Source organism: Mustela nivalis (genome assembly GCF_964662115.1).
Source record: "Mustela nivalis genome assembly, chromosome: 18".
Taxonomy (NCBI): Eukaryota; Metazoa; Chordata; class Mammalia; order Carnivora; family Mustelidae; genus Mustela; species Mustela nivalis.
In genome coordinates, this window is record NC_139037.1 from 53,256,798 (window position 1) to 53,279,893 (window position 23,096).

A 23,096-nucleotide genomic window follows, 5' to 3' on the forward strand; every position below is an offset into this window, starting at 1 on the left:
TAATATAAATCTTATGACCCCCATTATGGGAACAAATTGTAAGCATTTGCCTGTTTACTTGTGGTTGGTTAAGTAAACATTTAGTTTGGATTACTTCTGGCTTTGTACTTAAGTGTATTCCAGAAGTTTTCACATTCCCAATTTTTGCAATTCTCCATTGTTTACATATCTTTGTGTCATAATTCCATATTACTTTATTATGAAAATGTCAATTTTAGAAGTTTTAGAGTATTTAATGATGTAGATGCTCATAACGTTATAAATATTAAAAAACTAGCCTCAATTTTTTTTCATGAAATATACTTACATATGTTTGAAAATTTGGGGACAATATATTATAAACAATGCTAGACTCAGGTACAATTATGGGTTATTTAAAATGTTTTCAATGGTTTATACATGTTTTCTAATTTTTAAAAAAAACTTCTTTAAAATTTTAGGGGTGCCTGGATGGCTCAGTGGGTTAAAGCCTCTGCCTTTGACTCGGGGCATGATCCCAGGGTTCTGGGATGGAGCCCCCCATCAGACTCTCTGCTCAGCGGGGAGCCTGCTTCCCTTCTTCTCTCTGCCTGCCTCTCTGCCTACTTGTGATCTCTGACTGTCAAATAAATAAATAAAATCTTTTAAAAACTTCTTTAAAATTTTAAGTATTGGGCGCCTGCGTGGCTCAGTCATTAAGTGCCTGCCTTCTGCTGAGTGTCCTGGGATCCAGCCACATATCTGGCTCCCTGCTCAGCGGGGAGCCTGCTTCTTCCCACTCCAGCTCTCCCGTGCTTGCGTTCCCTCTCTTGCTATCTCTCTGTGTCATAAATAAAATCTTTAAAAAAAATTTTTTTAATAAAATAAATTATTTAAGTAGGCTCCATGCCCAACATGGGGCTTGAACTCATGACCCTGAGATCAAGAGTCACATGTTTTACCAATTGAGCCAGCCAAGCACCCCATGTTTTCTAATTTCCATACATTAAGAATTTATTGTGAGTATAATTTCTTAATTGTAAGAGTATTTTATTCTCTTCAGGAATTAAATGGGTCACCCCATTCACCTGGGATGTCAAGCTCTGAAAAGTGAGTTCAGCCTCTGGTCCAGAGAGCTCAGGGTAGCCTGGGCAGCCCATTCTGGGACACTGCCTGATCGATTTCAGGAATGAGCTGATCTGACCTTGCCATGGCAGGATGTGTAGCTCTACGAAAGGGTAAGAACTGGAGGGGATCAGAGGGCCTGGTTGGTAGAACACTCATATCTGATTCTTTACTGTAGAGAGTGTCTACCCGGAATTCATCCTGTTACAGTGTAGTGGTGGTAACAGGTGCACTGATCCGGGATTTAGGGCAAAGATGTTAAAATTTAAGTATAGATCACAAAGATTATTTTACAAATACAGGGTCTTGGGCCGAAGACTAGAGGTTCTGGTTTAGGAGGTCTGGGGTTTGACTTAAAAATTTGCATATTTTACAAACTTCTCAGAGAATATTGAGGCAGGAAGCCCAGAGAAAACACTTATAAACAGGTCTGGAGTGTTCCCGGCTTACAAGTATTATGCTTGCTGGTTACCCTCAGTATACTTAGGTCTTAGTACAAATTACATTGCTCAGAACAGCTGTCCTTGAAAACCCATACCACAGCGGTGCCTGGGTGGCTCAGTGAGTTAAGCATCTGCCTTTGGCTCAGGTGGTGATCCCAGGGTTCTGGGACTGAGGCCCTTGTCTGGCTTCTGCTCAGCCTGGAGCCTGCTTCTCCCTCTGCCTGCTGCTGCCCTGCTTGTGCTCTCTGTCAAATAAATAATTGAAAAACAAAATAGCTCCTCCATTATAAGCTATGTACTTGCCTTCTTATTTCTCCATAGCACTTAACTGACATTCTATTATGTACTTATTTTACTCAGTCACCTTCACTAAAGGCCATGACTTTGCCTGTTTTGTTTATTAACATGTCCCCAGTGACAATGGTGCTTGGCACAGTGCAAATGCTAAAAAATAAAAATAAATTCCTTAAAGGAATGAGTTACTCAACACTGCCATAACACTGCCATAACACTTAAGTAGGCATGGAGCCTACTTAAAAATTTTTATTTTATTTTTTTAAATATGGCAAATTTGGGGGGGGTGCCACAAGTAGGATTTATAAGCTAGATTGCATATCTTTTTTTAAAAAAAATTTATTTGAGAGAGAGAGAATGTATGCATACACACATGTGAGTGGAGGGAAGGGGGAGTGAGAGAATCTGGAGTAGACTCTGCGCCGAGCACAGAGCCTGATGTGGGGCTTGATCCCACAACACTAAGATCATGACCGAGCCAAAACCAAGAGTTGGAGGCTTAAATGACTGAACCACCCAGGCATCCCACATGTTCTTATATCAAGGAAATAACTGGATAAAGAAGAACAAGGGAAAAAAATAAATAAATAATAAAAATAAATAAATTTTTTAAATGTAAAAAAACAACAACAACAACAACAAGGGAAAAAAGGGGAGAGCAAGAAGCTTTTTTCTAGGAAAACTAAGATTTTTTACCAGCAGACCTCCTCAAAAAGAATTGATAAAGGAAGCTCTAACAAAAAGGGAATGACAGAAGGAATGAAGAATGACACCAGGAATGAAGAAAATGAAATGAAAAAGGTAAATATATCATCAGATGTAATAAGCTTTTTTTTTTTAAGATTTTATTTATTTATTTGACAGAGAGAGATCACAAGTAGGCAGAGAGGCAGGCAGAGAAAGAGGAGGAAGCAGGCTCCCCGCTGAGCAGAGAGCCCGATGTGGGACTCGATCCCAGCACCCTGAGATCATGACCTGAGCTGAAGGCAGCGGCTCAACCCACTGAGCCACCCAGGCGCCCCAAATGTAATAAGCTTTTAAAGTTATGCTTGACAACTGAAAGCAAAAATGACAACTTTACCTGCTCAGTATATGAGCAGGTTTGGGAAAGATCAGTTAAGACCATTATTATAGGGGCACCTGGGTGGCTCAGTGGGTTGGGCCTCTGCCTTCGGCTCAGGCCATTATCTCAGGGTCCTGAGATCAAGCCCTGCATGGGGCTCTCTGCTCAGCGGGGAGCCTGCTTTTCCCCTCTCCCTCTGCCTGCCTCTCTGCCTCCTTGTGATCTCTCTGTCAAATAAATAAAAATCGTAAAAAAAAAAAAAAAAAAAAGACCACCATTATATGCTACACACATCTGACAGGAAGTCTAGGATCAAATATGACTGTGCCAAGTGCAGGACAAGATACAACTGGGGCACTGATACACTTAAAGTGGGAATATAAATTAGTATAGCTACTATGGAAAAGTTTGTCAGTTTCTTATAAAGTTAAAAACACAAACTTAACATGGGCATTTATCCCAAAGAAATGAAAACTTATGTTCATACCAAACTGGATTCATAGTATCTTTATTCATAATAATGAAACACTAGAAACAACCCAAAGTCCACTAATATTGAACAAATAAACTATGGTGTATTCATAGCAAAAGAATACTACTCAGTAAGAAAAAGTAAAACTATATGCCCAACAAATTGGATGAATCTTAAGGGAAATTTGCTGTGTGAAATAGAGCCTATCCCAAAGGTCACACTGTGTCATTCCATTTTAACAGCATCCTTGAAATGACAAGATCAGAGTGATGGAGTACTGGTCAGTGGTCGCCATGGATCAGGGTTGTGGGGAGAGTGTCACTATAAAGGGGCAGCACATGGATGTTTCTCTGTGGGCACAACAATTCTGCATCCTGACTGTGTGAGATTTACGGGAGTCTATATATGTGATCAGGTTTCTTATAACGCTACACTAAAAGACAAAGCACATAAATTAATACATGCAAACACTAGTGAAAACCAAATAAGGCCTATAGTTTACTTAGTGCACTGTACCCCTGTCATTTTATTGGTTTTGATTATGTGTTATAGTTATGTAAGATACTGTCACTGAAGAACCCAAGTACAAGTACTCAGGAACTTTGTACACTTTATAATTTTATGTGAGTCTAAAATTATTTCCAAAAACTTAGAAAGATCATATATAAGGTTATTTTCATAAACTACTTTCAAACTTGAATAAATACACCCGAATTTGTTAAATTACATTTATAAATATATTCGTTTTTCTTTTGCCTGAAAGAGATGACTTTAGAACCTAAGAAATCTAAGAGCTAATGATAACAGTGATGCAAATAGGGCACAGAACACCCCTGCATTTTGTACATTAAAATTTAATCAGTATTGAGGATAGCCTACTTTAAAATGATGGCCTCACTGAGAATATGGTTCAAGGTTTCCTGCCCCAAAATGGACATCAGATGTAGAAGATTAGACTTCTAATGGAAAACTCAGGTATGCATCGTTTTCGTGAGGCGGATTTCCTTCAAAATTTCTCTGCTAGCTACTCCACATTTAGTGTGTTCATGAGTTTTATGTCTGTAATGAATTTATCAGAAATGAGGCAGAATGTAGCACTAAAATTCATACTTACTGCCATTTTCCTTCAACATGAATGTCCCACAATTATTGAGCTTTTAATTCCAGGCAAAGGCTTTTGCACAATCATATCATTGCTACTGTGTGTAAGCTCGCTGCTAGGATCTATTATGATCACTGATGGGACAGGGTCTTTATTCCCATAGGAGGCTTTCCTATTCTCTCCATTCATAAGCTTTATCTTAATATATACTTTTCATATATGTAATTACCTAGAAATGTTTCCTCAGAACTTTTCTGCATTGAAGTATCAGGTTTTTTTCCTGTTGTGACATATGATATGAGGTAATTGATCGCTGAAGGCACTAGCACATTCTCTGCATTCATTGAACTTCACTCCTGTGCAAATTCAGTATTTCCCAAGGGTGAAAATCTAGCAACAGGCTAATTGATCTATACTGACTATATTCAGGTATGCTGGGAGCACACTGATGTTTAATGAGGTCACTGAACTATCACAGTTTACCCCCTGCGAGAGTTCACTTGTAGGTAATGAGTTCAGATTCTCTGCAAAGGCTTATGTACCTTGACTTACACATTTCTTGTGTGTATTGACAAGGCTTAACAAATGAAAGGTGTGAAATCCATAGAGTCTTTCTATGAATTCTTTGATGTACGATGGCTGCTGACTTGGTATTGAAGACTTTCTTCCATTAACAGTCTACAGAGTTTGCTGCATAAATTCCCTGGGAATGGGATTACCACAGTCAGTACACATAAAGTTAATTATGCGTGAAATCTCTGATGTCATACAAGGCGTATTTTCCTCCTGAGGGTGTGACCGTATTCATTGTGTCACTGGGGTTTGTTTCCATTATGAGTTCTCTGATGTACAATAAGATTTCTCTTTGAGGAGAAGCCTTTTCCACAGTCACTACATATAAAGGGTTTCTCTCCTGTATGAGTTCGCTGATGAACGATTAGTCGGCTTTTCACAGTGAAGCCTTTACCACATTCATTGCATGCATAAGGTTTCTCTCCAGTATGAATTTGCTGATGTAAAATGAGCTCAGCTTCCATAGCAAAGCCTTTCCCACATTCACTGCATACGTAGGATTTCTCTCCTGTATGGATTTGTTGATGTACAATGAGATAGCGTTTCATGGTGAAGCCTTTTCCACATTCACTGCACGTGAAGGGTTTCTCTCCAGTATGAGTTCGCTGATGTACCACAAGATTGCTCTTAAAGGCAAAACCTTTTCCACATTTATTGCATATATAGGGTTTCTCTCCAGTGTGAGTTCGCTGATGTAACATCAGTCCACTATTCACAATGAAACCTTTCCCACATTCACTGCATCTGTAAGGTTTCTCACCAGTATGTGTTCGCTGATGGACGACCAGCCGACTCTTCAGGGGGAAGCCTTTCCCACATTCATTGCAGATGTAGGGTTTCTCTCCAGTATGAGTTCGCTGGTGTATGATAAGCATGCTCTTCACGGTGAAACCTTTTCCACATTCGCTGCATACATAGGATTTCTCTACTGTATGATTTCGCTGATGTACAATGAGATTACTCTTCCTGGGAAAGCCTTTGCCACATTCGTCACATACATAGGGTTTCTCACCTGTGTGGGTTCGCTGATGTTCAATTAGTCGACTCTTCATCGTGAAACCTTTCCCACATTCATTGCATATATAGGGTTTCTCTCCTGTGTGATTTCGTTGATGTACGATGACATAGTGCTTCGTGGTGAAGCCTTTCCCACATTCACTGCAGATGTAGGGCTTCTCTCCAGTATGAGTTCGCTGGTGTATGATAAGCATGCTCTTCCCGGTGAAGCCTTTTCCACATTCGCTGCATACATAGCATTTCTCTCCAGTATGATTTCGCTGATGCACAATGAGATTCCGCTTCCCTGGGAAACCTTTTCCACATTCGCTGCATACGTAGGGTTTCTCTCCAGTGTGAGTTCGCTGGTGTTCAATTAGACGACTTTTCATGGTGAAGACTTTTCCACAATCATTGCATAGAAAGGATTTCTCTCTTTTATGAATTCTCTGATGTTCATTGAGCCTGGACTTTCTGGAGAACACTTTTGCACAAATATTGCATCCATAAGGTTTCTCTCCTGTATGAACTCTGTGATGATCTGTGAGCTGAGACTTCTTAATGAAGGCTTTTCCACATTCACTGCATATATGGGGTTTTTCTATTTCATGAGTTCTCTGATGCGTAATGACTTGTGACTTACTGCTAATAGGTTTTGCACTTACAGGGAGTTTAACAGCTGAATGAAAATATTCATGCTTATCACACAGAAATAACTTCACATCTCCACTGAATTTAGTAGAGTTTTTAATTTCATAGCTTTTTCTCTGGTTGACTAAACTTAAATTTGATTTCAAAGTTTTTATATAGAACTCAAGCATATGATTTTGCCTGGAAGGAAAATGATTTTTGTTTTGAGGAACAGTATTTCCAAATGCATCATTTTTGTGATTTTGTTCCATCCCTTTCAGCATTCTTAGATTTTCCCAGTGACCTTGCAGGTGGTTATGAACTTTGCTAGGTTCTAGAAGAGAAGAGAACAATGAATCCTTTCATAATCTTGTTTTGAATATAACTTTAAAAAATGCTTTCATGTTTCTTAACAAATGGCACATTACTGACAACCCTACGATAACAGTATAAAATAAATGCCATAGGGTGCCTGGGTGGCGCAGTGGGTTGAAGCCTCTGCCTTCGGCTCGGGTCATGATCCCAGGGTCCTGGGATCGGCCCCCGCATCGGGTTCTCTGCTCAGCGGGGAGCCCTCTTCCCCTTCTCTCTCTGCCTGCCTCTCTGCCTACTTGTGATCTCTGTCAAATAAATAAATGAAATTTTTTTTAAATGCCATATATAAATTTTCCTTATCTCTTATACATTGGTAAATGTACATTTCCCCAAAAGGGAAAAGCAGTAAGTATAAATAAGGTTATGCATCTGACAATGTATGTAGATTTGCTGCTTTCTAACTAGGATCTCACAAAACATGCAGAAATAGTAAAAACAGAAGCAAGTCATTGTTGGCAGCAAACGACAGGGTTGGAGGAACACCATTCCAGAGAACTTGGAAAAACACCAGATCATAAAGGGACCACTATCCAGAACTATGAGGGTTGCATTTGTTCACTCCAAACTGTTTCCTGAATGGCTCCTGTGTACAAGGCACTATGCTGGTGTTTGGAATATATAAAATATGCCTCACTTTCACTGATCATAAATCTAGTTAGGGAAAACCAAATGATGAAGAAAAGAAAAAAGAAGGGAGTTGGATATTGTGAAATGTGATTGTGATTGAAGGAGCAACGGAGACTGGAAAGTGGAGGGAATCAGGATATACCTCCATAAAGACAAGACAGTTGAATGATGAGTTCAGTGGAGAGTGGTTAGTGACAGTGAGGAATCTAGGATTTCTCTGATAACCATATGGCCTGGGTACCTACCACTAGGTAGGTAAAGGCATGTCAAATGGAGATGAGGAATATTGCTGAAATTCAGAATGTATAGGGAAAAAGCTGTGTTGTAGAACATAAGCTTTGTGAGGATTACTGGGCAATGTACAGACATCGAGGTCTGGTTGGAGGTGTAGATGGAGATAGCAGTGTTGAAATGATAACATACCTGTCCTCAAGAAAAGAAGACTGGGTAAAAAGTTGTGAGAACACAGACAATGAAAGATGGTTGAAGGCACAGGAGGTTTTAGACATTTCAACACTTGGACTGGGGATTCTTTAAGTTCACCTAGAGAACCCAAAATCTGACTAGGGACATTGGGGAACCATGCAAATGGAGGTGTATGAATAAATGCATTTGTTACCTAGCATGTAATCAAGTAAGGTCTTCAGAATTGAAAGTGACCCAAGATACTCTTGCATAGTAATCCTGTTCCTCAATTGGCCTTTCTGTAGACCACAACCAGACTAACTTTCTACAGACATCAGTCGGATTTAGTGAACACCACCCTTAGCCTGGCTCTCATGTTATCATACGTTCCATCTACACTGAATAGGCTGATCATGACTGTAGGAAATCTGGAACCCAGACAGTGTATTGGGTAGCCATTTTCAGAAGCTGACATGCTCCTGCACAGGATATAGAAACTGTCAAGCTAGTGACATTCTGCGTTCAGTATGGAAATCATACCCAAGCATTTCAGAGTCCCCGATATGCTGTTCCCTCACTTGCCAGCAGCAGCATCTAGTTCAGTAGCTCTACATTTGTGTCTTGGTTGGCAACAGGTTGTACGAGAGGAGCAACTTCCTCCTCTAAAACCAAGGTGTGTCAGCTTTACCTTCAGTTTTTCTTATAACAGTTAGCTGTTCCTTATTGTTACTCCACTACCACTGTCCAGGTGAAAAGTCATAGAACCTAGAGCTACAAAAAATACAAAACCGGGGCACCTGGGTGGCTCAGTGGATTAAAGCCTCTGCCTTCGGCTCAGGTCATGATCCTGGGGTCCTGGGATCGAGCCCCGCATCGGGCTCTCTGCTTGGCAGGGAGCCTGCTTCGCTTCCCCTCTCTCTGCCTGCCTCTCTGCCTACTTGTAACCTCTATCAAATAAATAAAATCTTTAAAATAAAAATGCAAAACCAAGCACAGCCCTCCACCATGCTACCTCAAGTACTCACATATCAAATCTAGTCATTCAGGCAACAAAAGTGCACACCCTTGCGAATACTCCCATTTATCCATGTGTCCACTCCACTGATTCTCCCATCAACACCTTCTAATGCTGCTTTCGTGCAGCCAACTTCAAGCCATTCCGAGTAGTCAATACCATGCCTTGCAGTTTCCTATTTCATGCCTTCATTCCTAATTCCTAGTGGCATCTTCCTAATTCAAAATGTAGATGTCCTTTGTATATATCATGCTGTCGTTCAATTCTGACGATACAACCACAAGCCCTATTTCCTTTTTATTTCTAAATTAGTCCCTTTATTATTTTTATAGTTACCTTCAGTTAAGATTTAATTTCACCCAAAGAGAGGTCTGGCCCTTGCCATTGGCTCCAGGGAAGTGATCTCTAGGCCCTCACAATGTCCTATCTGATAGGAGTTCCTTTGTTTGCCTGGGGCCTTTGGACACTGGATACTCTAACAGTGTGGTTTATGAAGGAGACTTTGAGCCATGCCATGTCAGTTTCAACCTCTGGACACTCAGAGGAACTGGAGACTATAGGAATTAGTCTGATTTCTAGTAGGGCTAAAAACTAAAGTTCAGCCATGTAGGCAATGTGTGAGTGAGCCCCAGTAAAAACCACTAGATGCCAAAGGTTCAAGTGAGCTTCCCTGGTTGACAATACTCTTTACATATCCTCACACACCATGGCTGGGAGGAGGTAATGCTGGCCACGAGTCTAGAAGCACTATGTGCTTCTAGAATTCCACTGCTGGGTGTATGCCTAAGAAAACGAATGTTCATAGCATAATTCATAAAAACCAAAAAGTGGAAGAACCCAATGTCCATGAACAGATGAATGAGTAAATAAAATTGTGGTATATCCATACAGTGGGAATAGTATTTGGCAATAAAAAGGAATGAAGTACTGACACATGTTAAAGCATGGAAGAACTTTAGAAACTTTAGGCTAAATGCAAGAACCCAGACACAAAAGACCAAATATTTTATGATTATATAAAATATCCAAAACAGTCACATCTCTAGAGGTAGAAAGTCGATCAGTGGCTGCCCAGAGCCTGGAAAGAAAAGTTTCTTTTTAATTTTTACTTTATTTTTTTAATTTTATTTTTAAGTAATTTCTATAACCCCCAGATCAAGAGTCACATGCTCTACTGAGTGAGCCAGCCAGGCGCCCTGGAAATGATTCTTTTCAAAGTGATGAAAATCTTCCAAAATTGCTTAAGGGGATGATTACATAACCCTGTCAATGTACTACAATGCACTGAATTGTATGTGCTAAGTTGGCAAATTATAGGTTATGCGAATTATTTCAAAGCTGCTTTTAAAAATAGGGAAAACAAATGATTTAGAGAGATGGGAAGACCTTGTACAAACCAAGGGAAAATCGGAAATATTAACCATACAAAGGGAGCCATCAGGCATAAGCTGATTAGAAGTGATGTAGAATGTAAAACCATCTTTTCTAGTGAAACACTGAACAGCAAGAGCAGAGACCTTTAAGACAAGAATGCTATAGCTGAGAGCAGTGTGGATGGGGTAAGGTGTACAGTACAAAAGGCGAATCTGATGCTCAGATGAGATAGAAGGGGATTGTCAGTGGAGGGAAGGGGATTAATTCTCCTCATGCAGGGACTCAGAAATCTTGGGCAGGTAAAATACCCACAACGCTACACAGTATGTATGAGAAACCAATTTGGAGTCTCTTCCAGACAACAGAAGAGCTTAATTCATGAGCCAGAAGGAAAGCCTCAAGTATTAGGAATTCAGCAGAGAAAACGGAAAAGAGTTGGAAGAATCTCAAGTGGAAGGGAAAGCTAGAAAGGACTGATGCCCCATAAGAGACCAGGTTACTGTGATGGCACAACACGGGCTGGAGCCAGCCGTTGGGAGGGCAGCTGGCATTTCCCAAGAGCCAGGCGGGAAGGTACCATAGTCAGAAACAGTGTGAATTCATACAGCTCTTTCGGAGTAAGGCCTGGGGATGGGGGGTACGGATTTCACAGCCAGGGTGGCGGAAGGAATAGGGACACACACTCTGACAGGGTACAAAGAAAGGGTAAGCCACAGATTCCATGTAAGAAAACTAGGCAAACCAACAAAAATCAAGATGTAAAATGAAAAAAAGCTAGGATCAGATATCAGAAGAGAAAAAAAGAGTTCAACTTCCCTCTAAAGACCTAAAGGGAAAGTTCTGCTATGGGAGAAAGATACAAGGAGCACTGCTGCCAGCCTTCTCTCGATGACGAGGGCGACTTCCGGTTACCAGGGTCCCGGTTCTCACTCACCCTGCCGAGTTCCACTCGGGACTTCCTCCTGTTTCGCCCACGGTTCCTCCCCTCGTTCCAGCCTGGAGAGTGCATCTGGCTTGCTGGCTTGATACCCTGCTCATGGGAAAGAGAACACTTGGACTCACCAAATCTGGCTGGGGTCCGTGAAGATGGGGGAATACTACATTTGAGGGCCTGAGACAGTTTTCACATCTGCAAAGCAGAGGCTTGTCTCTCAGGAGAGGGCACATATGACTCTGTGAAATAATGATGTGGATTTGGTCTTTGTACCCGGTTCCTGACACATAGCTCCTAAGGCCCTTGTAATTTCCTAAGTGACAGCCATGATAGGAGCATCTTCTGTTAGAGCATTTGGTCTAAGTTCTCGTTCCCGACATAAGAACTTCTAACATCCCTAGACTCTCTAAAGTGATGTGTGTCTTTTTGTGAACTAATGACTGGTGGCAGGGACCCCTGTAGAGTTTGAGCGTGGTGGCTGGTTGCCACAAAAACCCTGGCAGGATGAGAAGATTAGAACCTTCAGCTCCCATCCCCTGCCCCTGCCACTGGTAGACTGAGTTAATCATGATTTAAGCAATCATGCCTACAGAATAAAACCTCCATAAAAAGCCCTAAACCACCAAGTTGGGAGTTTCCAGGTTGGTGAACACACCTGAAGGGCTGGGAGGGTGGGCAGACCTGGAGTGGTCATGGAAGGTCCACACCCCTCCCTCCATACCACGCCTTACACAACTATTCCTTTGGGCTGTTCCCAAGTTTTACCCTTTATAATAAAATAGTAATCTTAAGTAAAGTGCTTTCCAGTTCTGTCAGCTGTTCCAGAAAATTGCCAGGTCTGAAGGGGGTTGCAGGATTGCCCAATTTATTGCTGGACTGAAGCATGGGTAACCTAGGTAGTGGGCACCCAGCAGTGGCCACTGGCATCTGAAGTGAGAGCAGTCCTGTGGAACTGAGTCCTTAAGCCTGTGGAGTCTGAGGCTAACTCTGGGTAGTGGCAGAACTGAAATGAATGGCAGGACACCAGCTGGTCCCTGGAGAGTTGGAGAACTGGCTGTTGGTGTAGAAAAACCCCACAGGTTTAGCACCTTTGTGCTGGTAGTAAGAGCAGGTCGTAGTACATCAGACCCTTGTATCATGTGCCCAAGGAGGCACTGAGACTCTGCCAAATAGAGCAAAGCAGTGGCTCTGGAGTGTAAGCAGCTGAGAATGGAAAGGCCACTAACTGGGCACCCTCTGAGTGACACAGGGGAGCTGTCCTCACCCACTGACACCAGGTTGCTGTAGTTCTCCAATATCACATCCCGGTACAGGCCCTTCTGGGCGGGGGCCAGCAGCTGCCACTCCTCCCAGGTAAAGTCCACGGCCACGTCCTCCAGTGTCAGCGGTTCCTGTAACAACATGTTCCTGTTTCATACGAGTGTTTCTCTTTCATTGATTCATAAGAAGTACACAGGAAGTTGTTCTGCTAATAGTAACTACAAAGCTACAAAGCTGAGACCAAGTCTGATGTATATGTTGTGGTCTGCACGTTTTTAAAGAAGTTCTCTGACACTGGCTGGGTAGCCTAAAATTCAACTCAGTTCTAACACGAGCTACCTGGAGATAGTGTCACATTTCATGAGGTCAGTCCCACAAGGCCACCTCTGCCCCCACCTCTGCCCCCTCTGCCCACCTCTGCCCCCACCTCTGCCCCCACTTCAGACACCACCAATCCAAGTTCATATTGTCACCCGGGTTTCAGATTAACCGGCTATAGATGACTCCCTCCTTGGGTTGAATTTGCTTGAGTGGCTCAGAGAACTCAGTTTACTTACTGCATACTAGTTTATTGTAACAGAATATTATAAAGGATACAGATTTCATCCAGATCAAAGGGGCCCACAGGGCAAGGCATGAGGGGAGGGGTGTGTCACGCAGCACCCATGTCCCAGCACCCATGTCCACCAAACGGAGAGCACTCCAACTCACACACCTTTGGAATCTTATGGATGCTCCATCACACAGGAATGACTCATCATGAACTCAATTTCAAGCCCCTCTCCCCTCTCTGGATGATGGGGTATCACTGAAAATCCCACACTTCTAACCATGGGTTGGTCGTTCTGGTGACACCCCACCCCCAGGAATCCACCCAGAGTCATGCCATTAGAACAAGAGATGCTTCTATCACCCAGGAAATTCCAAGGGATTTAGGAACTCTGTCGCAGATGAGGTCAAAGACCAAATATTTGAACAAAAGATGCCAATGGTGGGGTGCCTGGGTGGCTCAGTGGATTAAGCCTCTACCTTCGGCTTGGGTCATGATCCCAGGGGCCTGGAATCGAGTCCCGCATAGGGCTCTCTGCTCAGCAGGGAGCCTGCTTCTCCTCATCTCTCTCTCTGTCTGTCTCTCTGCCTATTTGTGATCTCTCTCTCTGTCAAATAAATAAATAAAATCTTTAAAAAAAAAAAAAGATGCCAATGGTACTCTTTTCACTTAGGGAATTACAAGGATTTTAGGAGCCTTGTGTCAGAACTAGGGGCAGAGACCAGTGTAGGTTTTTTGTTCTTTCATAAAAGGTTAGCATCACAGATACACTTATGAGATAATCGGTGTACTGGAATATTCATTTAAAAAAATAACCAAAAAATTGGGGCGCCTGGGTGGCTCAATGGGTTAAAGTCATGATCTCAGGGTCCTGGGATGGAGCCCTGCATGGGGCTTTCTGCTCAGCAGGGAGAGTGCTTCCTCCTCTCTCTCTGCCTGCCTCTCTGCCTACTTGTGATCTCTGTCAAATAAATAAAGCTTTAAAAAAAATAACCAAAAAATGAAGCAGACACACAAAATGATAGAAAATGTAAAGGAGAATTAATAGAGACTGAGAATAGAGTGAGGCCTATACATAGTTTTTGGGAGCAATTACAGAGAATCGGAGAAGCAATGCGAAGATCTCAGGACTGAGAAAACTTCAGAACTGACCGAACATCCTGCAACACAGACTTAATCAGCAAGCAAAACCCGGCAGGAAATCCAAGTCTAGACTCATCAATCTGACCGCATAGAACACCAGCAGCAAAAGCCAAACTATGAAAACAACCAGAAAGAAAAGACTCATTACCAACTAAAGAGAGATAAAATTTAGTGAAATAAAAACAATAGAAGCAGGGAAAATGTTGTGATAAATCTGTATTTGGTCTTTCCCTGGTTCCCAGCACAGTTTCTTAAAACTGTTGGACTCTCTGGAGTCCTAAGTGTTTTCTGCATCCTGACATGATGACTAATGGCTGGGGTGCCCCCTGCAGAGCTTCAGGATAAGAGACCTGAAGGACCCTCAGCAGCCAGGGAGGAAAGACAGACTGGACGACCAGCGATTTAATCAATTGTGCCTGTATAAGAAAACCATCATAAAACCCCCTACACAACAGACGTGGGGAGCTCTCAGGGTGGTGAACACATTGAGGTGGGGGCAGGGTGGTTCCCTGAGGGAGGACCTCCTCACCCCTTCTCCCTTCCCTGGCCCTGTGCATCTCTTCCATTTGGCTATTCCTGAATTGTAGCCTTTACAGTAAATCAGTAAATGTTTGTAAAGTGCTTTCCTGAGTTCTATGAATTGTTCTAGCATATTACCAACCCTGAAAGGGGAGTTGTGGGAACCATCAAATTTACAGCTGGTCACCACAAATATAGGTAACAATCTGGGACTTTTGACTGGCTCCTAAAGTGGGGGCAGTCTCATGGAACCAAGCCTTTGGCCTGTGGGATCTGATGTGAACCCCAGGTAGTGAGTATCAGAATTAAGTTGAATTGTAGGACACCCAGCTGGGTGGGTAGGACACCCAACAGATTTGGAGAATTAGTAGGTCTGACTAAAATAGACACATTTGGTGTCAGAGCTTCTGTGAATAAAAAAACAGATCAAGAGTGTGGAATGTCTTCAATGTCCTGTCCTGTGGTCATAAAGGTTATACCCGAATGCCACCAGGGAATGAACTGAGACCTGCCTGTCAATGGACCTGCCATATCAGGGAAAAATTGATGGGAATCTATCCCCACATCATTGAGAGATTACACAGAGATGAGAACAGACTTGGTAAAGCCTGCATATTCTTAACACTGTTGATATTATCACATTCTGATTATCTTATGTGACATGGAGACTCATTTGGAAAAATGAAAATTTAGGTTCATACCTAATATCACACTTGAAAATACTTTTTCCCTGTTTCAAGTTAACCATAAAACAAAGGAACCTATGATATTCATGTCATAATCCAAAATCCATAGAAAAATAATAAATTTTATGAAAGGAAAGAATTAAAACATCTGTGTTGAAAAAGATATCATGGACAGAGTGAAAAGAAAAGTGACAAGCTGGGAGATGTTTTTTATAAACAAAATAAAGGACCAATACACAGTGGTTAATTCTCATTAACTGGTAAGAAAAAAATGATGTCACATCAGGTCCAGATTTAAGATGCCCCTGTTAAAAATACAAATGACAGTTTACTGATGACAGTAGTTTTAAAAAAATAAATAAACATTAATACTGACTCCAAATATGCCTTCCCGGTACTACATGCCCATGGAGCTATTTGGAAGGAAAGGGGATTGCTGTCAAGCCATTACTCCCCAATCAAATATGAGCCTAAGTTACAAAACCCTCCTTATCGCTATACTAAAGATGGCATATATCAAATCTGGGATACGTATCTGTGGCTTACACCCACGATTGGACGGCTCAGTCAGAAGGCAGTTTTATGCTGGGAACAAAGGAATCATACGAGTGGTACTTGGGCAAATAACACACGACATCTAGGATGGCTGTCATTAGAAATGTGTTCCCAAGTAATAGTACTCCAGGCTACTGACTGGTTTGCTACTGACTGGGCAAGGCGACCTGGCATCAGATGACCAGCTCCAAACGGAACCCACTGGATATGTGGAACCAACCTGTGGCCCTGGCTTCCTCCAGGGTGGATAGGACGCTGTACTTTAGGATTTGCCTGGATTTATGGGCGCATTACTAAAGCCATTACAACTCCAGCTAATCTCCCCAACTTGAAACAAAGATGGACACGATCTGTTTTAAATGATATGATCACTTAGCATTCATTTTTGTTCCATCTGCGGGACTAGAGGATGTCATGTGGCACGTAGAAGCCCTTAATAAATACACTACAAAGGCACTCAATGATTCACTAAATAGCATCTCCCTACTTAATACCGAAGTGTCACAGATACGCAAGGCAGTCCTACAAAATAGGATGGCCTTAGATGTCCTGACAGCAGCCCAGGGTGGCACATGTGCAATTATCAAGACAGAATGTTGTGTGTACATCCCAGACTATCACAAAAATGTCACAGGACTAATAAAATATATGAATACCCAGATTAAGGCCCTACAAGATCCTTCTCTCTCTCTCAGTGAATGGTTAAGTTCCTGGTTTGAAGGAGGACTATGGCCAACAATTAGGAATCTCCTTTTCGGGCTTCTCATTTTTATCGCCTCATTAACCTTAATATGTTGCTTTGTTCAGTGTCTCTCTACTTGGTGCCGAGACTCCATTGCTTCAATGACTTCACCACGACAGACGATCCTTGTCGCGCGAGAGGACGCCTCTTCACTGTCAGCGCTGGATTCAGCTGCCTCCACCTTTCGTAACTCCCTTATACATTCCTACCCTGATCAATATTGACCCCAGTAGGTAGGGACAGCTCTACGCCCCTATTCAGCAGGAAGAAGTTACAGAAGATGAGACCTTCCACCTTCAACCACCTTAAAGATTTAAGGGTCAAAATTGTTCAGGGAGAAATGATGAGGGAGCAGGAGGCTGGCTGAGGATGGAGAAGGGGCTGATGCCTTGCACCCCCTCTCCACCCACTCCCCTTGATAATATGTGTGACATTCCACAGGCACCCCTGACCGCCTTAAAAGAAGAATGTTGCTTTTATGCAGATCAAACTGGAGTAGTCAGAGAAACTATGGATAAACTCAGAGAAAGACTTGCTCAAAGAAAAAGGGATTTTCAGTCCCAGCAGGGATGGTTAGAAAACTGGTTCAACAGATCACCTTGGCTTACTACTTTGTTGTCATCTATAACGGGACCTCTCATCATTCTGTTATTAATTCTAACTTTTGGTCCTTGTGTCTTAAACAGTACAATTCATTAAAGATCGCCTGTCTGTTGTTCAGACTATGGTCTTGACTCAGCAATACCAACTAGTTAAACAAGTAGAGTCCCAAAAGGACTCAATTGAAGAACAAAACAGATGGATATAAGATTATATCCATGTTAAAGAAAAAGGGGGGAATGAAGGACCCCAGATCAGAACTATAGTATAGCCTTTAAGTTTTAACATTCTTTTTATTACCAGCTTATGCTAATTAAGAAGCTGTGGCCAGCTGACCATAGATAAGGGAGTCAGCAAGCAGCATAACAGGATAATTAATAGCAAAAATCTGTGTTTAACCCAGCTGTTTCTGGCTTCTGTGTAATAATGCTTCTAATGCTCTGCTAAGAAATGAAAAATTGCTTAAACCCTCAACTCTAAGGAGCAAGAGGCTGGCTGAGGACAAAGCAAAAGCTGGCGCCTTGCACCCCCCCCCTTCACCCGCTCCCCTCCATATGTGTAGCATTCCTCAGGCACCCCTGACTACCATAAAATGATAGTTAACTTGCAGAAATCACAGTCCTGTAGGGTAGGAGTCTCCCTTGGTTTGCAAATGTCCTTGAGATTTACAACAAAGAAGTTACCTTACCTTACCTTGATAGCAGGAATGTAACATTTCACCAGGAGACTCCCAATTGTCTTTATGTTAGTGCCTCATTAGAGGGAAATGGCCTTGGCTTGATAGTAACCAGGCCTTCAATATCCTGATAGTGCTTTCATTCGCATGCGTGGGCTAACCGGCCAGTTCTGCTTCTGTAAGATTGCTTTGTCTGCTTTCGCGCACGGGTCCCCTGATCCACTCCACTGACGCCAAGTATGCCTGTCCAAACTATCAATCAGTCAGCTCAGCCCCACCCAAAACTTGTTTGTACCTGTCTATAAAAATCCTGCACCACCCCAGCCTGGGGTGCTCACCTAGCAGGAACTGCTGACCACCCTCTTGCTGTTTGCATCCTGTGGCAGTGTTGAATTCTTGGGTAAGGGGATCCGCAAGTCTTTCAGACAGAGTGAAAAGAAAAGTGACAAGCTGGGAGATGTTTTTTATAAACAAAATAAAGGACCAATACACAGTGGTTAATTCTCATTAACTGGTAAGTAAAAAATGTTTTTCTAAATGTAAAAGGCATTTTGCAAGAGAAAAAAATCCAACCGGCCAACAAGTAAATAAGGATTCCAATCTCAAAAGAAGGCAAAAGAATATTGGACCATTCCGACTGTTGAAAATTATGCAATCTTGGGGCACCTGGGTGGCTCAGTCAAGTTTCTGCCTTCAGCTCAGGTCATTATCTCAGGGTCCTGGGATCATGTCCCATGTTGGGCTCTCTGCTCAGTGGGGAGTCTGCTTCTCCCTCTCCCTCTGTGCTCTCCCGCTCTCAAATAAATAAATAAAATCTTTTAAAAAAGAGAAAATTTAGCAATCTGATCCTGTCCTATTAGCACCGGGAAAGATTTCAGGCGTGGATCATGCACATACCACTTAGGAGGCACTCACTAAATGCTTTACATCGTTTAACTCCTTTTGCGGAGTATGATTACAGGCAAATGAATTTTGTAGTTAATAGTCACCAATCCGTTGCAGTTATTATTCCTTCAGATGCTTGAATTATAGCATCTTAAATCAACAGATTATGTCCTTTGGAGTATGATTCCACTGATACACAAAATGTCGTGATAGTTGTGTTTACAAACACAAATATACATAAATCTAAATACAATTCTACATGGGCACATGTATACAGATGCACACACAGGTTCAGTGACAGCAGGAACACACCAAGTTTCTACTGAAGTGGTACGAAGCAATGCGGAAAGGGGACAGAAAGAGGGCATTTATTTTTTTGCCCATGTATACTCCATCATGAGGATGTTTTTCCTTTAAAAGGTCCTCATGAGAAAAAAATAAGAAAAGGTATTCATGGGGGGCTTCTGGGTGGCTCCATCACTTGGGCATCCAGCTCCTGATTTCGGCTCAGGCTGTGACCTCAGAGTGGTGGGATTGAACCCTGCATAAGCTCCAGGCTACCTGCTCAGAGGCTGGGATTCTCCCTCTCCCCCGGCCCACACTTGTGTGTTTTCTCTCTCTAAAATAAATAAGTAAATAAATAAACAAACAAAACTTTTTTTAAAAATGATACTCATGAGTCATTTGTACAAATATAGGAAACAAAAGCAATAAAGGAAGAGTACATAAAAATTAGATCTTAAAATGGAAAAGGATAACACATTTTCTGGGATAACATGAAGTTACACAGCAAACACTCCAGAACCTTATAACTCAAGCTCTTACCAAAAAAAATTTTCCTGCAACTATCTAAAGCCAAATCTGTAATTTAATGCCAGTTCAGCCACCCGTTCATGAAGCCTTGCATTGGTTCCCTGCAAAAATTGTGGTCACTGAGTTTCCTTGGCCTATTCCCACAGAAGACTCTGAGGAACTCTGTAATAACAGTAGGAAGTCTGCTGCTGCCTTTATTGGAAAGCTACTGCTCACAACACTGTCCACTCCATCAACTCTAAGAATATAACATTTTCCTTGAGTCCTGAGTGCCAGAGGAACCATTCTGCTTTCTCCTCATGGTCACTGCATATCACATAACATGATTCTCTCATGTGGGTTTCACACACAAGAGATGCAGTGTGACGGCTAATGTAAGCCAGAGGATTCAGTTACACGTGGTGTTCCAACATTCATCATTTACTAGGAATCATAAGAACACTATGGTCTTTTCTATTTTTTTTTTTTTTTTAAGTAGGCTCCATGCATGGAACCCAGTCCAGGCCTTGAACTCATGACCTCAGATTAAGACCTGAGCTGAGATCAAGAGCCAGACAGTTAACCAACTGCACCACCCAGGCACCCCCGAACCCTATATTCTTCCTTCTGCTTTGTGACAATGTTGAAGTTAGATTCAAACCTTAATTCTCTGTAGATACTGAACGGATTTTTACAAGCCTCTACACATCCATTAGGGAACAAAAGAGAGAATAAAACAAGACAAAAATCACCTGGGCATTGATCATTTTCTTCTGTTTTGAGAAATAGCCAGCAACTGCAATATTCTGTCTTTGTCTCTTCTGGATATGCTCTAAATTTCTAGTTAGAAATCTAGTCACCAGTCAAAAGTGGCCCAGAGATGACACTATCTAGGTCCTGGGGCCTCCTTTTTCTTCATTCATTTCTTGTCAGGATCTGTGGGCCAAAGAACAAAATTACTTTCAGCGTTGCATTCTCTCTTGCTATGCACTCACCTTAACACATGGTCTCAGTATTTCTGTCTCTTTATTCTTTCCCCAGAATTCATGCCTTAGACATAAGACTCTGAATGTGTAGAGATAACGAGGATGGGGAAAGTGGCAAAGGAGAATCAGAACAGAACTATGCCTCCCTGGCAGGTAATTTTCAGATCAATTTCAGAAATGAGGCCATATGGACAGTGAGGAACAGCGAATTTTTCCTTTAAACTATGATGTTCTCCTACCTCTTTTAGAAGTCTTTACATACCCTATCTACATACACTTAAATGTGAGGAACAATGAGCACACCAAAAAAAGGGGGAAGGAACAAATTAAAAAAAAAAAAAACCTCAAAAATATAAATACTGGGAAAACATCAGTCTTTACATACACAGGTAACCTGAGAGGAAATATCCAAAAGAATACACAAAAATTACAGTAGGGTAGACACAGAATCTTAAATAAAAGGCTAATTAGGGATGCCTGGTTGCCTTAGTCGGTTAAGTGGCTGCCTTGGGCTCAGGTCATAATCTCGCAGTTCTATAATCCAGTTCTGCATCAGGCTACTTGCCCAGCGGGGAGCCTGCTTCTCCTTCTCCCTCTGCTGCTCGCTCTGCTTGTACTCTCTCTCCAATAAATAAATAAAATCTGGTGAAAAAAAGGCTAATTAATTTAAAATCTGAATCCTTCATCTCCCCCAAATCTTTCATTTCTGCAGGTTCAAAGGAATGGGCTCATGCGGGGGAGCCAAAAGAAATTGAGAAATTATATGGAGGACAGATTTGGGCTTGAAGCTTTTGAGGAGGGCTAACGTTCAACAACTCTGTTCCAGGAGCGAATATGAGCCCAAAGCACCAAGCAACCAGTGTTCCTGAACATGCACGCCTGTTGTCACACAATCCTGCACAAAAGACAGATGATACCAAACCCAGACCAGCGATACACATATATGGACCTCCCTTAATGTTTCCCCGATCACTGAGCTCCAAATTATTCCAGATCCGCGCCAAACTCCGCCTTCACTGACAAACACCACCCCGCCAGCTGTCAATCACCTACAAGGAGAGTGACCCGCGACGACTCTAAACCCTGACTTCAGGACTCTCGGTAGTTGATCTGTTCAGACATTCCATCACTGACCACCAAGGCCCCCCACGACTGACCCCAAAGACATCTCGATTACATACAGTACAGACTCCTCCGTGCTCACCTCCAAAAATACACCCGCCCCTCGCTACCTTCACGAACTTAAGGGATCAACAACTGACCCAGAGACCGTTAGGCCGCCCCTCTCCCCCCAACCCTTCTCCACAGACTGACCTACACGCGGGCAGGAGTCTCTCCTGAGCCTGCAGCGACCTCTTCAGGGCCCAACTTACTTCCCTAAACTTCCTTCGCTCTAGTTCCCTCACCCAGCCTCTTTTCCTGGGAACACCTGACTGGGGTCAGCGGCGTTTCTGGCGCGTTTCTATGGAAAACGGATTACGGGTTTCCGGCGCTTCCTAATGAGGTCATACAGCCGTGCGCCCGTCGCCTGGACGCCCTGGGGGCCGCCATCTTGGCACACCTGACGTTCTGGAGGCACGGCGGCCGCGTTTCCGCGGTGACAGGATGGTGAGCGTGCCGAATCCCTCGTGCTTTCTGGCCCCTCAGCTCTTACGGGAAAATGGGGAGATGTTTAGAGGCTCGAGTTCACTCAAGGCAGACATTACATGGGGATCATCTTTGAAGGGGCAGGGCTTCTCGTGGTAAGGGACGGGGAACGGCGCCAAGTATTCAAAAACCGGGATCCCTACCCCGTCTAAGGGGCGTGGCTCCTACGGCCGGAAGTCTCAGCAAGTTGGGAAATTGAAGTAACCTCCGGGCCCCGCAGTCTCGATTCTCATTGAGAAGAGGTTCAGAAGCCGTATCAAAATTTAAGCAGGAGACAAGAAAGCAGTCTCGATTCTCATTGAGAAGAGGCTCAGAAGCCGTGTCAAAATTTAAGCAGGGTGACAAGAAAGCAGGCAGTGCGCTGTGGCCGGGGAGTGTTGCGCCCGGAGAGGGTGCGCGTCAGCCCGGACGGAGTTAGGTGTCCGAGCGGCGGAGCACTGGCTGCCTGGGAGCTGGGCAAGGGTGCTTCAGGATGCAAGGGTACACGGTTTGGAAAAGTGAGATGATATGGGGTATGCGGCGGTCGCAAAGAAGTCAAGCCATGGACGTCGAGCCTGTTGCCAGCCTCATCCCAACCATGCCCCTTATCCACTCTAGGCAGCCGCTTGTCATTAAAGATTAGTCTGCGACGTATTCATGAAATGAGTCGTGGTTGTACTCCTCCCCCAC

At 42.9% G+C, this 23,096-nt stretch overlaps 1 protein-coding gene and 1 long non-coding RNA gene across 7 annotated transcripts in view; one reads left to right on the forward strand and one right to left on the reverse strand.

Annotated features, from left to right (window-relative positions):
* LOC309852832 overlaps positions 1-23,096 on the forward strand; it is a 642,903-nt gene that overhangs the window by 507,939 nt on the left and 111,868 nt on the right. The gene's annotated exons all lie outside the window — the stretch shown is intronic.
* ZNF432 (zinc finger protein 432) lies at positions 3,376-22,269 on the reverse strand. Of its 6 annotated transcripts, none has more exons than XM_082709993.1 (6): positions 22,095-22,268; positions 20,547-20,730; positions 14,349-14,453; positions 12,651-12,777; positions 11,387-11,482; positions 3,376-6,990 (listed from the first exon to the last, which is right to left on the reverse strand). In XM_082709993.1, exon 6 carries the CDS (start codon positions 6,938-6,940, stop codon positions 5,270-5,272), a length of 1,671 nt encoding a protein of 556 aa, XP_082566119.1. In that variant the 5' UTR covers positions 6,941-6,990; positions 11,387-11,482; positions 12,651-12,777; positions 14,349-14,453; positions 20,547-20,730; positions 22,095-22,268; the 3' UTR covers positions 3,376-5,269. The 6 variants fall into 6 exon arrangements, with proteins under 6 accessions (XP_082566119.1, XP_082566120.1, XP_082566118.1 ...); XM_082709994.1 differs by having other exon boundaries at positions 21,985-22,256; XM_082709992.1 differs by lacking the exon at positions 14,349-14,453 and having other exon boundaries at positions 22,187-22,269.

What these genes read in the sequence shown, in the direction of transcription:
- ZNF432 (XM_082709992.1), bottom strand. An exon ending in CAGCAACCTGGTGTCAGTGG is followed by an intron (nt 11,483 to 12,650) that starts GTGAGGACAGCT and finishes TCCCATGAGCAG; the next exon opens with GGTATCAAGCCAGCAAGCCA. An exon ending in CCCGAGTGGAACTCGGCAGG is followed by an intron (nt 6,991 to 11,386) that starts GTGAGTGAGAAC and finishes CTTCTCTTCTAG; the next exon opens with AACCTAGCAAAGTTCATAAC.